Below are 12,377 nucleotides of genomic sequence, written 5' to 3'. Positions count from 1 at the left end.
TGAGATGAGGTAATTTCCCATTACTACTACCACACCAGAAGAACAAAGCATTGAGACTGTTGTAATTCATATTTTCATATAATGTAGGTATACTTGCTCATGGACCATAGGATCTTTTCCTAATCTTGTGATTTTGATAATGTAACCTGTGACAGCATGTTTGCTATCAAGACAGCTTCTAAATCCATTTAGAAGGCAACCCAGCTGAGATATAGCCATATAGGTAGAGGTTTCATACATACATTTGTGTAAATTTGTAAATAATGTAAATAATTTTCCTTATCCCATTGCTAGAGTTCTTTAGAGTTCCAGTTTCAGTGACATGAAGAGTGTGAAGTCTCATGTGCTTGTAGCCTTGTACATTTACCAGATCTGCTTGATGGGGTTGATCTAAAATCTTTCAGTAAGATGCCAAAATCTCATTTTTGTTTAAGCTTTCTTTTAATTCTCAACTCGTTTTTACAGAACTATTTGTGACGTCTCTTGAGATCGCGAGTCGGCCACCAGTTTCAATCTACAACGCAGTTTCTTCATGGAATCGTAAGGTCCTGACACGGAGATCCTTGAGTCAACGCTGGCTTTTGTCCATGACAGAAGAGGGACTTCCATCAACTTTCGCATCCTTATCTTCACTACGTACGCTCATCCAGCTTCACTAATTCTTGTGCTTCACTGGCGAATTAGATCACTTCAGTTTTCGCTTCCGTCCGCTGAGAGACACCTGCAGTCACTCGCCACGAGATTATGCCCAGGTAACCAACAATTGACTTACTTTCGTAGATTATCTTTTAATAATCTACTTGCGTTAAACTCTGTGCCTGTGTAATAATTCCAAAGTCAGGCCCTTCTTGCGCGCAAACGAAGTGTTACTTTAGACGTTTCTTTTTTCTAACGCTAGATGGCTTTTCGATAATTTTCAGCTGTCGAAACAGTCAGTTTCAGTTACTTTGCACATCGCTTTAAACATTTATCGGCAGTTATTGTGTGGAAAATTTTTTTGTGATAACTAACGATTACTATTCATACAACAAAGCTCACTTGTTAGATTTTTAAAATATGTTTTTGTTTTTCTACTTCCTGTTTTCTCATTTCAGTCAGTAGTTAAGTAAATATTCATTCGACGCCCAAAACAACCCCATATTCGTGATCCTCGTCCAATTTGTGGTAAAGTTCATGTTTTTATTTGTCCGTACGCTTACTTCCGGTTTTGAAAATTTTCCTGAACTATAAGTTCAGGAAAATTCTCGATTTTGGCCAAATTTTATATTTCGTTTAAATCACATCCAATTGACCCCAAATTTCATGGAGATCACGAATTTGTGGTTTAATTTGACGACAGCTCAATGGTTGAGGCGCTGTGGTTACTTCCGGAATTTTTTTAAAAGACTAGTAAGTAAGTGAGCTTTGCTATGTGTACAGTTCTCAATATTGTTAGGTAGATTTTAAGCAATTTAAAGCGCGCCTTTAAAGATTTGAGCAAAAAAAACCAGATCAATGAACCTATATGTATAATGTGACTATTATGTAACTTTTATTGGCATGTCACTTAAAAAAGAATTGTTTTGTCTTTATTCAGGTAATGCAGAGGAGACTTCGAGAAGATGGATTTTCTCATCTTTAAAAATCGTCACCGGTCTCCGTCGGATGTTGCCCCTGCTCCTGGTGCCAACGAAACTCGTTTGAGAAAATGGATGTAAGTTCATCATTTACAAGTTACTCATATTTAGGTTGTGTGTATTGTATTTTAATCCTATCCTATTTTTTAAAATCTTATTTAGAATGCGCCAACAAAATACTTCTGGCAATGGAAAGGGACCATCACTGGCAACGGAAAGGGACAATCGCGACCGGCACCGAGACTCGTCATCAACGTGGATCATCGAATTGTTGGTATTATTTCGTTTGTGTCAGTTAACCCGTTGGCTGCCACGCCTTTGTTCTCCCCTAGCTCCTTAGCACGGGCCGCGCTGTTCGGTCTCGTGGTTTACATGCCGCGGGGTCGGACAGTCACACCAGCCCCAGATTCGCCGAAAGGCCCCGTTAGGCAGTGCACCATAGGGACTTCCCCCTTGTCGATACGGTGATGGATTCTAGAGGCGTGCATTCCATCTTCTCCCGTCACCGTGTCAGCCCGGACTTGTCAGCAATGGCAAGTCCCACTTTGGTCATGGATCCTTCAGACGTGGCGCGTAGAGTAGTTTAGAGAGCAGCCTACGGGTTGTATGGCGTGGCAGCCAACGGGTTAACTTAAGTGTATGTATGTATGTGACTGTAAAATGTGGTGGAATTGTGGGTGGAGGTGGGACAATATAACACAATTCTTTTTATAAGGTTTTTGTTCATTGTCTCTTAATTTATACCAAGTTTTGTTTAGGAATTGTATTAATATATTTCTCTCAATTTTAAAGTCTTTCAATTATACAAAAAGTCAGCCAATTGTCTTTTACTTCTAAGATTTGCAAAAATCAACAGTTACATGTTTCTTTCGTAACCTACACTTGAAACATCGTCAAAACACAAAAATACGTGTGTAAGCAGAGCGACTAAGGCAGTAGTCACCTTTAAAACACGAAACAGACGTATCACAACGTAGGATACTGGCCTTGAAGAAATCCAACACCAATAGACACCTGCCGCAATGTTGAAAGGCTTGAACTCTTGAAGTTACTAACAAAACTTTTACAAAAGAATTACCGACATTAAAATTTTTATTTTCTCATTTAAGATCGACAATTAATCCACAGTGACCAACGACCACAAAGACAACCGAAATATAGATATAAAATCAAATAGAAAATTTCGGGTAGTAAGTTATGTAGTAAGTTGCGAAAGCGTAGTTTGTGGTGTAATATTCGGCTGCCTTAGTGGTGTGGTAACTGGGGGCAGAGTAATACTTCGGAGATTCGTTGTAGTTGGTGGTAGTAGCGTAAGTAGTGGTGTAGTACTCCGCTGCCTTCGTGGTGTAGTACTCCGCTGCCTTCGTGGTGTAGTACTCCGCTGCCTTCGTGGTGTAGTACTCCGCTGCCTTCGTGGTGTAGTACTCCGCTGCCTTCGTGGTGTAGTACTCCGCTGCCTTCGTGGTGTAGTACTCCGCTGCCTTCGTGGTGTAGTACTCCGCTGCCTTCGTGGTGTAGTACTCCGCTGCCTTCGTGGTGTAGTACTCCGCTGCCTTCGTGGTGTAGTACTCCGCTGCCTTCGTGGTGTAGTACTCCGCTGCCTTCGTGGTGTAGTACTCCGCTGCCTTCGTGGTGTAGTACTCCGGGCAGAGTAATACTTTAGGACTTCGGTGTAGTAGTTCGAACCATCATAAGTTGTGGTGTAATACTCTGCGGCCTTGGCTGTGTAGTATCCGGTTGTTGCGTATGTTGTGTAGCAAGACGTCGGCGTTTCGGTTTGATATCCACCATAACCACGAGACACCGGTACTCCAGTGGCCATCCCAGCCATCAAGGGTACAACCAACAGCAGCACAAAACCATAGTTAACTAGACGGTGAATAATTTGACCGTTCATTTTCAATAATCACTGCCAAATTAACAAACAGAAAAAATCTATAAATTGATACAAAACTCCATGTAGCAACAGATTATTAACCCTTTGGTTCTAGTGAAATACTCGGTGGCCTTGGTGTAGTAAACAGGAGCCCCAGTTTGGTTGTAGCTTGGAGCAGAGTAGTACTTGAGAGCGTCGGTGTAGTAGGCTGGGGCAGACAACTCGGTGGTGTAGTTCTTGGGGGCCTCGGCGTAGTAATAGATGTTGCGTATGTTGACTTCGTTGTGTAGTAAGGCGGCGGCGCTGCGGTTAGGTAACCAACATACCCAGAAGACATCGTTACACGTGGTCGACCCAGCCATCAACGATACAACACCCAACAGCAGCACGACCCATAGTTAACTAGACTATAAAGAATTTTAAAATTAATTCTCAGTTATAACTAGTAAATTAACATATTAAAAAATATTAAATGACTCACAACTCCATGTAGAAAGAAAAAACAGAATATTTACCCATGTTTCCTAAGCTGGAGCAACGTAGATTGGAGTTTAATACTCAGGAGCCTTGGTGGTGTAGTACTTGGAGGCCTTCGAATTGTAAGTAGGTGTTGACGTTGTTGTTTAGTAAGGAGGCGGCGTGGTATAGTATTCTTTCACTGCTATTTCTAGATATTCACCATACCCAGGAGACATCGATACACCCTTGATGACGATACAATAACCAATTGCAGCAGCGCAGCAAGACAACATAGTTTACTAGACAATATTCAATTATAACGGGAATATTATGCAACAGAAATAAATAAAAATTAATGCACAAATAAATATAAAAATACAAATATTTACCCATGATTGTGAACTGGTATACGATGGAGGATGCAGTTGTTACCGTGTCGGAGATGCTCATTCGACTGATTTTCCTTCGCCTTTTCTCTCTCGTTTTATACGATTTTTTCTCACCCTCACCTCTTAAGCCTTGCGGTTATTTTATCTGCTTGAAAATGAAGTAAACGTCCCGTTCTGACCCAACCTCTACAACACCGCATTGACAGTTTTACTTAATGATCTCCGTGACCTTCGAATGTAGAGGAAATGCAAACTAACCTTTCCTTCTGCAGGTTCACTTTGCCGGGGATGGGTACAACAACCAATATAAAAATGAATACCAAATGGTTATGTAACAAATCCCGTTTCTCACCCAACCTCTACTCCACTGACTGGCACGTTCTACGTAATGATCTCCGTGACCTTCGAATGTAAAGGACATGCAAACTGGCCATTCCTTCTGCAGGTTGACGTTGCTGGGGATTGGAATGGTTCTACAAAAACCAATATAAAAATGAATACCAAATGATTATGGCTTAAAACTTACTTTATCCCAAATGACTCCGTTTCTTCAGTGAATGAATCTTCCATTTCATAATTAAATCCACATTGCCCTTCGCACAATAGGGTCGTTGAGGACCAATAAAACCTATCTCTCCAATATCAGACGGACACGTCACCTTGATTGGGCGATGATAAGTGTCTAAAAGTAACGATAAAAAGGGATCACTGTTATAAAATTATGTCTGACAATTTCCATTTTAAAAAAATCATAGAACTGCGAAGCATTTAACCAACTGTTCAATTTGATTATTATATTTTTGCAAAAGAGATGTTTTATTTTTTCGTTTAAGACAATAATCCGAACGAAAAGATATTATGGTGGTATGGTTAGATAAGGATTGTAGTTAAAAAGGACCTTTGATAGTAGCAGTAAGAGATACAGAAATTATACAGTAAATATCGCCAATAGAAATTTATCTTGGCGCATAATTCGCTGCTGAAGGGCTTCAGTAATTCCCTATAGTTGGAGAACCAGCGAATAACAGTCCTTTTCCTGTCATAATGCGAAGGAATTTTGATCTTTTAGCATCAATGTTTTGCCAAAAAAAAAAATGTTTCGTGAAATGTTGTTTTGGAATATCAACTTGATCGACATGTGGCATTCTTTCACCATAAATTTTCGCTGTATTTTCACCCAACTTAAATACCTCGCCATCTATTTACCTAACTAAATAAGACGAGAGCGAACTAGAGCTTTTCGGGACTGTTAGAGCGCGCGCTCTAGCTCTCTCGTTTTTCTTTATGTTGTGCGTTCAACCGATGCAGTTACGCAGCAGCCTAAGGGGTTGGACGGAATCAAGAGACAGAAAATGTTAAATGGTAGGCCATATCTCGAGTAGAAGGTATCGGTCTTAAGAAGTGATTTAACATTCGCGAATTTATGCAATTCTGAACAACTCATCCGTCTGCTGTTGAACTTTTCGCGTTTTTACTATCGACGACGACTTGCACGAATGTTTTCTCGTCCGTCACCTACCAACTCGCAAGATTGATCTTAACCAGTCCATCTTTGTCAGGAAAATTAATTAGGAGCTCGCTATTTTTATTATATCGTTTCATCGTCTACAGTTTAATTGCCTAGCCTGGAATCTTAGACGCAGCTATCGGCAATGGTCGATAACATGACGAGAGTAGGCGGGCGCAGCCGGCAGAGCGCGAACATCAGGGCATCCAGGCGCCAGGAACAAGTGTCTTATCATTTAAAAGTATCAATATATCATACCATACATGGCCCTCACGAAAGGTCATGTTAACCGGTTCCTTTCATATTTTCAACATGAGCGGCGTAATTTTTTTCCTGCTGTGTTGGCAACTCTTGATTTCCACACGAATGGAACTCATCTATTTTAATAACGGATATGCTATTTTTTAAAGGCATTATTAATAGTTCAAACAAGACGATTACCCAACAAGTACTGTTGGCACTTTCAAAAATCGTGTTTTTGGCTGGGCATTCACTGATAGTTTCTTTTTCTAATGGTAGATGGCAGAATGAAATGTTTACTTTCGTTTCAAAGTGAAAATAAAAAATTTCAAAACCTCGGTGAACATTAAACAAACACGAATGGCTGGCGCCTATAACAATTCTGAAGATGATTTTAAAAGTTCACCTCCTGTGAGCCAAAAATTTGTAAGAAAAAATCAAAAGATCCCGGTGGGGCACATTCTGGCTTCACTGAAATGGAGGAATACTTCAGTGGTTCAGAAAATGACAGGTACACATAATTTTATGACAGTTCATTCCCCAAAACTAATCAAGTTTCACTGTGAACCATTGAAAACCAACAGAGAGCATCAAAGTTTTGTTTACTTCTGATTTGGGTGTGGTGGACTTTCACCCATCTGGAGACTGTGCAGTAGTTTATATTTCTGCAGCGGAAATGATTGAAGGTGTTTTGTACAAAAAACGACTGGCTGGACTCAAATCAGTGAGTATAATATCCCCCTTTTCTCAATCAGTGAGATTGTTTGAATTGTGTTGTTCTCTTTAGGTCAAAGGAATTCGCAAGGTTATTGTGGCCGAAAGAACTTACCTCTCTTTACAGCAGTTTAGCACACTTCAACAGTTTGCAGTCCTGGAGCTTGAACTTGATCTCATTCCTGTGACAGAAAATGGTCTTCATGCTCTGCTAGTTCAAATGGTATGATAGTTCCTAAAATGACACATAGTGCCACATGTTTTATTGTTACCTGTTGCAAACATTGTTTATTTGTTTTGGGGGCTGCATTTCAGGTTTCTGCTGAAAATAAGATATCCAAAAATCCTTTCATGCAACCTTTGAAAATTCAGAGTGACCAATCAAATCACATATCAAATGCACTGAAGAATGTTCCAAAAATTGGCGATAAAAAAATTGCAATGCTTGTTGAGAGATTTGGCTCTTTGCAAAGCATTGCAATGGCTTCCGTTGAAGATCTATCGTTGCTTGGTCCCGGACTCGCGCGTGAAGTGCGGGACTATTTCAACTAAATTTTTCCTAAGTATTATTATTGTAGAATTGTACTGGTTTAAAAGACAAATTTCAGAAAATTAATGCTTTCAATCGTGAATTAATATTTCTAAAAATTTAAATTTTCAAAAATACCTCAAATGTCTCAAAATTGTATTATATTGTGCAAATAAATGAACTTGATTCGCTTCAGTCTATTAAAACATTTACATGGTCGCAAGAAACTAAACGATGAAAAGACAAAAGTTGTGGGAATTTATGAGACTGGAATTTTATTTTAATTTTTTTGATTTTTTATCAACAGTAAATCATCGGAAGTTTTCGCCGACAAATTTACAGCATTCGAATCAACTTTAAAAATCGTTTATAGTTATTAAATTTGCACAGATGTATAGGTGGCTAGAATGTACGTAATTCATATTGGGATCAAAATTGGACATGAAGATAAACGATTATCAGCTATCGCTATCTGAATATGAATAATGTTATTGAAAAGGGAGAAGACAAAATGCGTCATTGCTGCACTAACGATCGCTTGACGTCAGAAAATAAATTTTACATTGCACAGTAAGGTTTTGGTACTGTATACATATAATAATATTGAATCTCCTACGACAATTGCTTACCCCCCCCCCCCCCCCGACCGAATGTCCGACTTGAATGTCGGAAATATCAATTTTCGTCCACCGATCCGTTCTTACCATTGGCTGAGGTCATTTCGCTTGCCATGGACGAGACTACACGTGTTACAAAGAGATTCAGATCGTTCTGGCGTTTGTTGGCCGTTTCAATGACCTCCTCGTGATTGGCTTCGCCTTGAGCGTCGTAATCGGTGATGCACTCGTTGGTGATGAGACTGAAAGCGAAGACGGTCATTCCGCAATGGCGTGCCACCATCACCTCGGGAACTGTGCTCATTCCTGTAACATAATAACAAGTCGTGTAAATGCTTGAAGGAAAGCTTTAGGGTAACAAGAGCGTACCAACTGCATCGACACCCAACATGCGCAAAAGTCTCAGTTCAGCTACAGTTTCGTAAGCCGGTCCGCCAAGCATCACGTAGACTCCTTCGCGGATGTACTGGTCGATTCCAATATCTTTGGCTACTTGTTTGGCCAACTGACGTAGTCGCTGGTCATAAGAATTGTTCATGGCCGGGAAACGAGGTCCAAATCTGGCGGGAGCCATATTAAGAGAAAAGTTGTCATTTCCTTTCTTCATTCCCCTTGGTCTTTTCCGGATTAATTGATTATTTTTACCTTTCGTCATTACGTCCTTTTAGAGGACTGTCCCCGGCGAACCCCTGCATGTTTATGTGATCCTTGAGTAGCATGATATCGCCAACGTTATATGCTGGATTGAGTCCACCAGCAGCATTTGTCACGATGATGTGCGTCACACCCGTAAGTTTCATCACTCTTACTGGCATTGCGCACTAAATAGAGTAAACAAAACCAAGAGAAAACTTTAAATAAGCTGTACAGGAAACCTTGACATATAAACGAATAACCTTCCACAGTGCATATCCTTCGTAGCAGTGAAATCTCCCTTGCATACAAATAACGGGTACATCTTCCAATAATCCAATCACCATACGTCCAGCGTGTCCAGGAACAGTCGATGCGGGGAAATTTGGAATCTCCTCGTAGGGGAAAACATCTTTTTCCTTTAGCAATTCAGCCAAACCACCTTGTGAATATTATTCCAAATTTAATTACAGATTGAACACATGACAGAAACAAATTTTTATCCAACATACCAAGTCCAGATCCACAAATAATTCCAATTCGTGGGCGATGTTTCGTTCGTTCCAGAAGAAAGCGGGAACTTTGTTCGATGACCTCATAAGTATACCTGTTTTTCGTGAACCAGTTTTAATAGACTGTGGATGAGATCCTATGACTATAAAATAGTAAAGCAATCGAATTTCATGCCGAGTCAGGGGAATGTTAGTAGGGTTCAGATTCCACTTACGGATGGGGATCGCCGGGGAAAACGAATTCGAGTACTTCGCGGCCACCACCCGAAGCGTGAGCCGTGATTGGAGTTGGCGGCGGAACTCTGGCAGTTTGGTAAGTTCGCAGTGCCAAATAGATAGAGGCGAAAGAGAGAAAGAAAGCGACCAAAAGCCAAAAACCGCATGCATTTTACATTTTGTTAGTTAGTTAGTACCTTTCCCCGAGGAACACACAAAAATATGCGGGACACTTTTATAGACGACTAAAAACGAGTTTTTTCTTTCCCTTGTCATTGAGAAGTTAACCGTTATAAGCGAGGAGCTTGTTAGCCTTGGGGAAGGATTTCGTAGTGCGTCGTAGTAGGCACACGACTAGCGGGCATAATTTTTCGTTCATTCTACCTGCGTGAAAATGTTAAGAATAGCCAACTTGCTTCGGGCTGAAAATCCAAACTTGCACAAGTTTGCATAAAGCATCATTAGTTATACTTGCCGACCAGTGGTATCACTCGCCAGTCCAAGATAAGCTTTACGATTATCTCGACCTGAACCAGTATTACATGCAGCTACGATATCAAATTACGGTCCAATGGACAGAGCATCAGGCGTTAGGAAATGTAACCAATCTTCTAAAACTCGCTGAACTTGCGACTGACACATCAGATTTTTCCAAAATAATTTCATAGGAAAAACCTGGGTATATATATAAATTCTCGGAGTAGCACAAGATAGCCCCTGGGCAGCGTTGTTTTTGTTTCCAGCTTTCACTCAAACTGAACAACAACTTAGGACCCCCCCTTCTCCAAAGGCGAAAACATATGGTCCGAAGAGATTGCAATTCGGCAAAAATGTTAGCATGCAGAGTAGTTTTTGAAAAACAGGAAATAACTCAAATAGTTGGTGCTATTTACGAAGGTAAACCGACCTTGAAGTTGTTTTTAGTTAGTAACACATGTAAAGGAGAAGGTAGCAGCCGGTAGCAGGTAAAAATAAGACGAAGAACTTACGGTCGGTCGATATCGGGAAGAGGATGTTTCATCAACGGTTCAACATAATGGCCGTTGCTGTTGAGACTACCGTTGGTCAGAGTAACCGTTTCTTGTCTTCTTTCTGGTGCCATAATTCTTGGTTTATTTTTAATCAAAGCTTCTAAACAAAGTCAACGAATGTCGATGTCAGTGGATTCCGCAACTAATAGTGAAGTGACTGCCGGAGAGTGTATGCTGCTCAGCCTTATATAAGGTTGTTCGCGGGAGGCTGTGGGGTAACAGAACACACGCTCGATGGTCCCCTTCCTTCCCCAAGGCCAACCAACACTGCATGGCGCGAGTATATTCAATGCGGATTGGTGGGCACGAGTCGACACACCTCCCGTTCTTCATACGTGTCTCGTTCAATCAAGCCATGAAGAAAACAACAACCTAATGCAACAGCTTATTTATGATTGCAACATACGTGATATTTTCTGCGGTTGCGAAAGTGTCTCGGATTAATTTCCCGGTGGAGAAAACCGAATCACGAAAAATAAGGATGGGATCAATCACACGCGCTAAAAACGATGTAGAGTTCAGTAAACCGAGAAAATTGATACTTATACTGTGGTGTAAAATTTACGCACTTCCTCTTCGATTTTCCTAGCGGGACGACCAAAATACAAGCGCTTATTGTTATGAATTTAATGGCCCTGATTTTAGCGGACCAGATAGGTGGGACTGGATTTTAGGCAGAAACAATGGATGAAAATATGGCGATGTCCTTCTTATATTATTTCCTTGTCAACTATCTGTTGTGGATGTGTACGCCCTTGAAAACATCAACCAAGGTATCTATAACAATAGAAATACAAGGTCGTTAGAAGCTCAAAATTCATCCGGATTTAAAAAAGGCGTTAAATTTTGGCTTCTTTTATTCACTGCTGACCTATGATCTATACATCGACACTTAATGGCTTAGAAATACTTAAATAGCAAATCTATAGAATTACTATGGGAGCTAATGATTGCACCACTTGAGAATTGGCTTTATAGCGTACGTCCTTCACTTTTATAGAAATTACTGCTTAAAAATATGAATTAACAATTCAAACATCGCATGTTGCCATAGGTGACAAGGTGTACCAAACAAACGATTTCTAGAGGCTTTTTGTGAGGTGAATTTTTCGACTTACCCTTCGGAAGTGCAGGATGACATATTGAAACAATGTTCCGTCGATTCTATTTAATAAAGAGAAATTAATTTCTCAATTGAATTCTGACACTCTTGGATAGTCCCGAATCCCGATAGTACCTTTCGTTCGTCTGCAGAACGTCCGGATATCAAGATGGCTCCCGAAATTGATCGTTACTCGAAGACCTGCGCACCAACTTTGTACGTATATACGCATTAGAAGTATATACTGTATGAATATTTGACATCTTACCTATTCTGATAGAGTGATATTGAGATATTGAGATAGAGTAGAGTATGTGATTGAATCAATCTTCGCTTTGCTCTTGATTTCACATTATCCAAGTTTCTTTTAGCTGCTTCAGTACAGCACACATGTACACAATGTTTTGTACAATCTAATTAAAACATGACATGTGCATAATTTATGTTTAAATGATTTCTAAAAATAATTGTTAGACCTGTAGTAAATCCTTTTCCTTAGGCTGTTGAATGTTTACAAAGTGACGAAATGTCTCAAATTCCCATTCATTTTCAAACAATTACATCACTTCTGCCAATAATGAGTTGTTTTTATTTCTTTTAAATGTTTCCTTTTAAATTGAATTGCTTTAGTTCACAATCCCACAACGAGTTATACAGATTTTCGACTGCGTCTGATAAATTGAATAAAATTCGAAAATCTGCTGTCTGTTGCATAGCAACGAAAAATGCCTTCTGCTGTTGTGATTTTTGTCTGCTACTTCTGCACATTTGATTATATCTAATTTTTTACGTAACAACCTTGCCTTCAGTGTTTCTTGTTATTTCGTTTTAAAATCATTCTAGACTTATTTCCTGTGGGTGTGACATATTTTCACTTCATTCAGATATATTTGTCTTCAGGTAGATTAGCCATGAGTAGTAATGTTTACCGGAGTG

The 12,377-nt window shown here is 39.9% G+C and overlaps 2 protein-coding genes and 2 long non-coding RNA genes across 5 annotated transcripts; 2 read left to right on the top strand and 2 right to left on the bottom strand.

The window, feature by feature from the left end:
- Positions 1 to 291: 291 nt before the first annotated feature.
- On the top strand, positions 292 to 1,972 carry LOC124341515. Its single transcript, XR_006918406.1, has 4 exons — positions 292 to 403; positions 466 to 752; positions 1,577 to 1,693; positions 1,779 to 1,972. It is a non-coding gene; the product is annotated as an uncharacterized LOC124341515 (long non-coding RNA).
- Positions 1,973 to 3,595: 1,623 nt separating this feature from the next.
- Positions 3,596 to 4,393, bottom strand: LOC124341552. Its single transcript, XR_006918458.1, has 3 exons — positions 4,341 to 4,393; positions 4,008 to 4,250; positions 3,596 to 3,899 (listed from the first exon to the last, which is right to left on the bottom strand). It is a non-coding gene; the product is annotated as an uncharacterized LOC124341552 (long non-coding RNA).
- A 1,973-nt stretch (positions 4,394 to 6,366) lies between these two features.
- Positions 6,367 to 7,972, top strand: LOC124341307 (Fanconi anemia core complex-associated protein 24-like). Its single transcript, XM_046794357.1, has 4 exons — positions 6,367 to 6,598; positions 6,672 to 6,811; positions 6,875 to 7,024; positions 7,117 to 7,972. Exons 1-4 carry the CDS (start codon positions 6,448 to 6,450, stop codon positions 7,351 to 7,353), a joined length of 678 nt encoding a protein of 225 aa, XP_046650313.1. The 5' UTR covers positions 6,367 to 6,447; the 3' UTR covers positions 7,354 to 7,972.
- Positions 7,472 to 11,715, bottom strand: LOC124341209 (purine nucleoside phosphorylase-like). Of its 2 annotated transcripts, XM_046794215.1 has the most exons (9): positions 11,710 to 11,715; positions 11,577 to 11,653; positions 11,458 to 11,503; positions 9,308 to 9,394; positions 9,093 to 9,187; positions 8,844 to 9,022; positions 8,593 to 8,768; positions 8,317 to 8,507; positions 7,472 to 8,253 (listed from the first exon to the last, which is right to left on the bottom strand). In XM_046794215.1, exons 3-9 carry the CDS (start codon positions 11,478 to 11,480, stop codon positions 8,006 to 8,008), a joined length of 999 nt encoding a protein of 332 aa, XP_046650171.1. In that variant the 5' UTR covers positions 11,481 to 11,503; positions 11,577 to 11,653; positions 11,710 to 11,715; the 3' UTR covers positions 7,472 to 8,005. The 2 variants fall into 2 exon arrangements, with proteins under 2 accessions (XP_046650171.1, XP_046650169.1); XM_046794213.1 differs by lacking the exons at positions 9,308 to 9,394; positions 11,458 to 11,503; positions 11,577 to 11,653; positions 11,710 to 11,715 and adding an exon at positions 10,298 to 11,107.
- Between the last annotated feature and the right edge of the window lie 662 nt (positions 11,716 to 12,377).

Source organism: Daphnia pulicaria, chromosome 5 (assembly GCF_021234035.1).
Source record: "Daphnia pulicaria isolate SC F1-1A chromosome 5, SC_F0-13Bv2, whole genome shotgun sequence".
NCBI classification, from domain to species: domain Eukaryota; kingdom Metazoa; phylum Arthropoda; class Branchiopoda; order Diplostraca; family Daphniidae; genus Daphnia; species Daphnia pulicaria.
The sequence above is the reverse complement of the archived record's forward strand: the minus strand, read 5'-3'. Positions and strand labels throughout refer to the sequence as shown.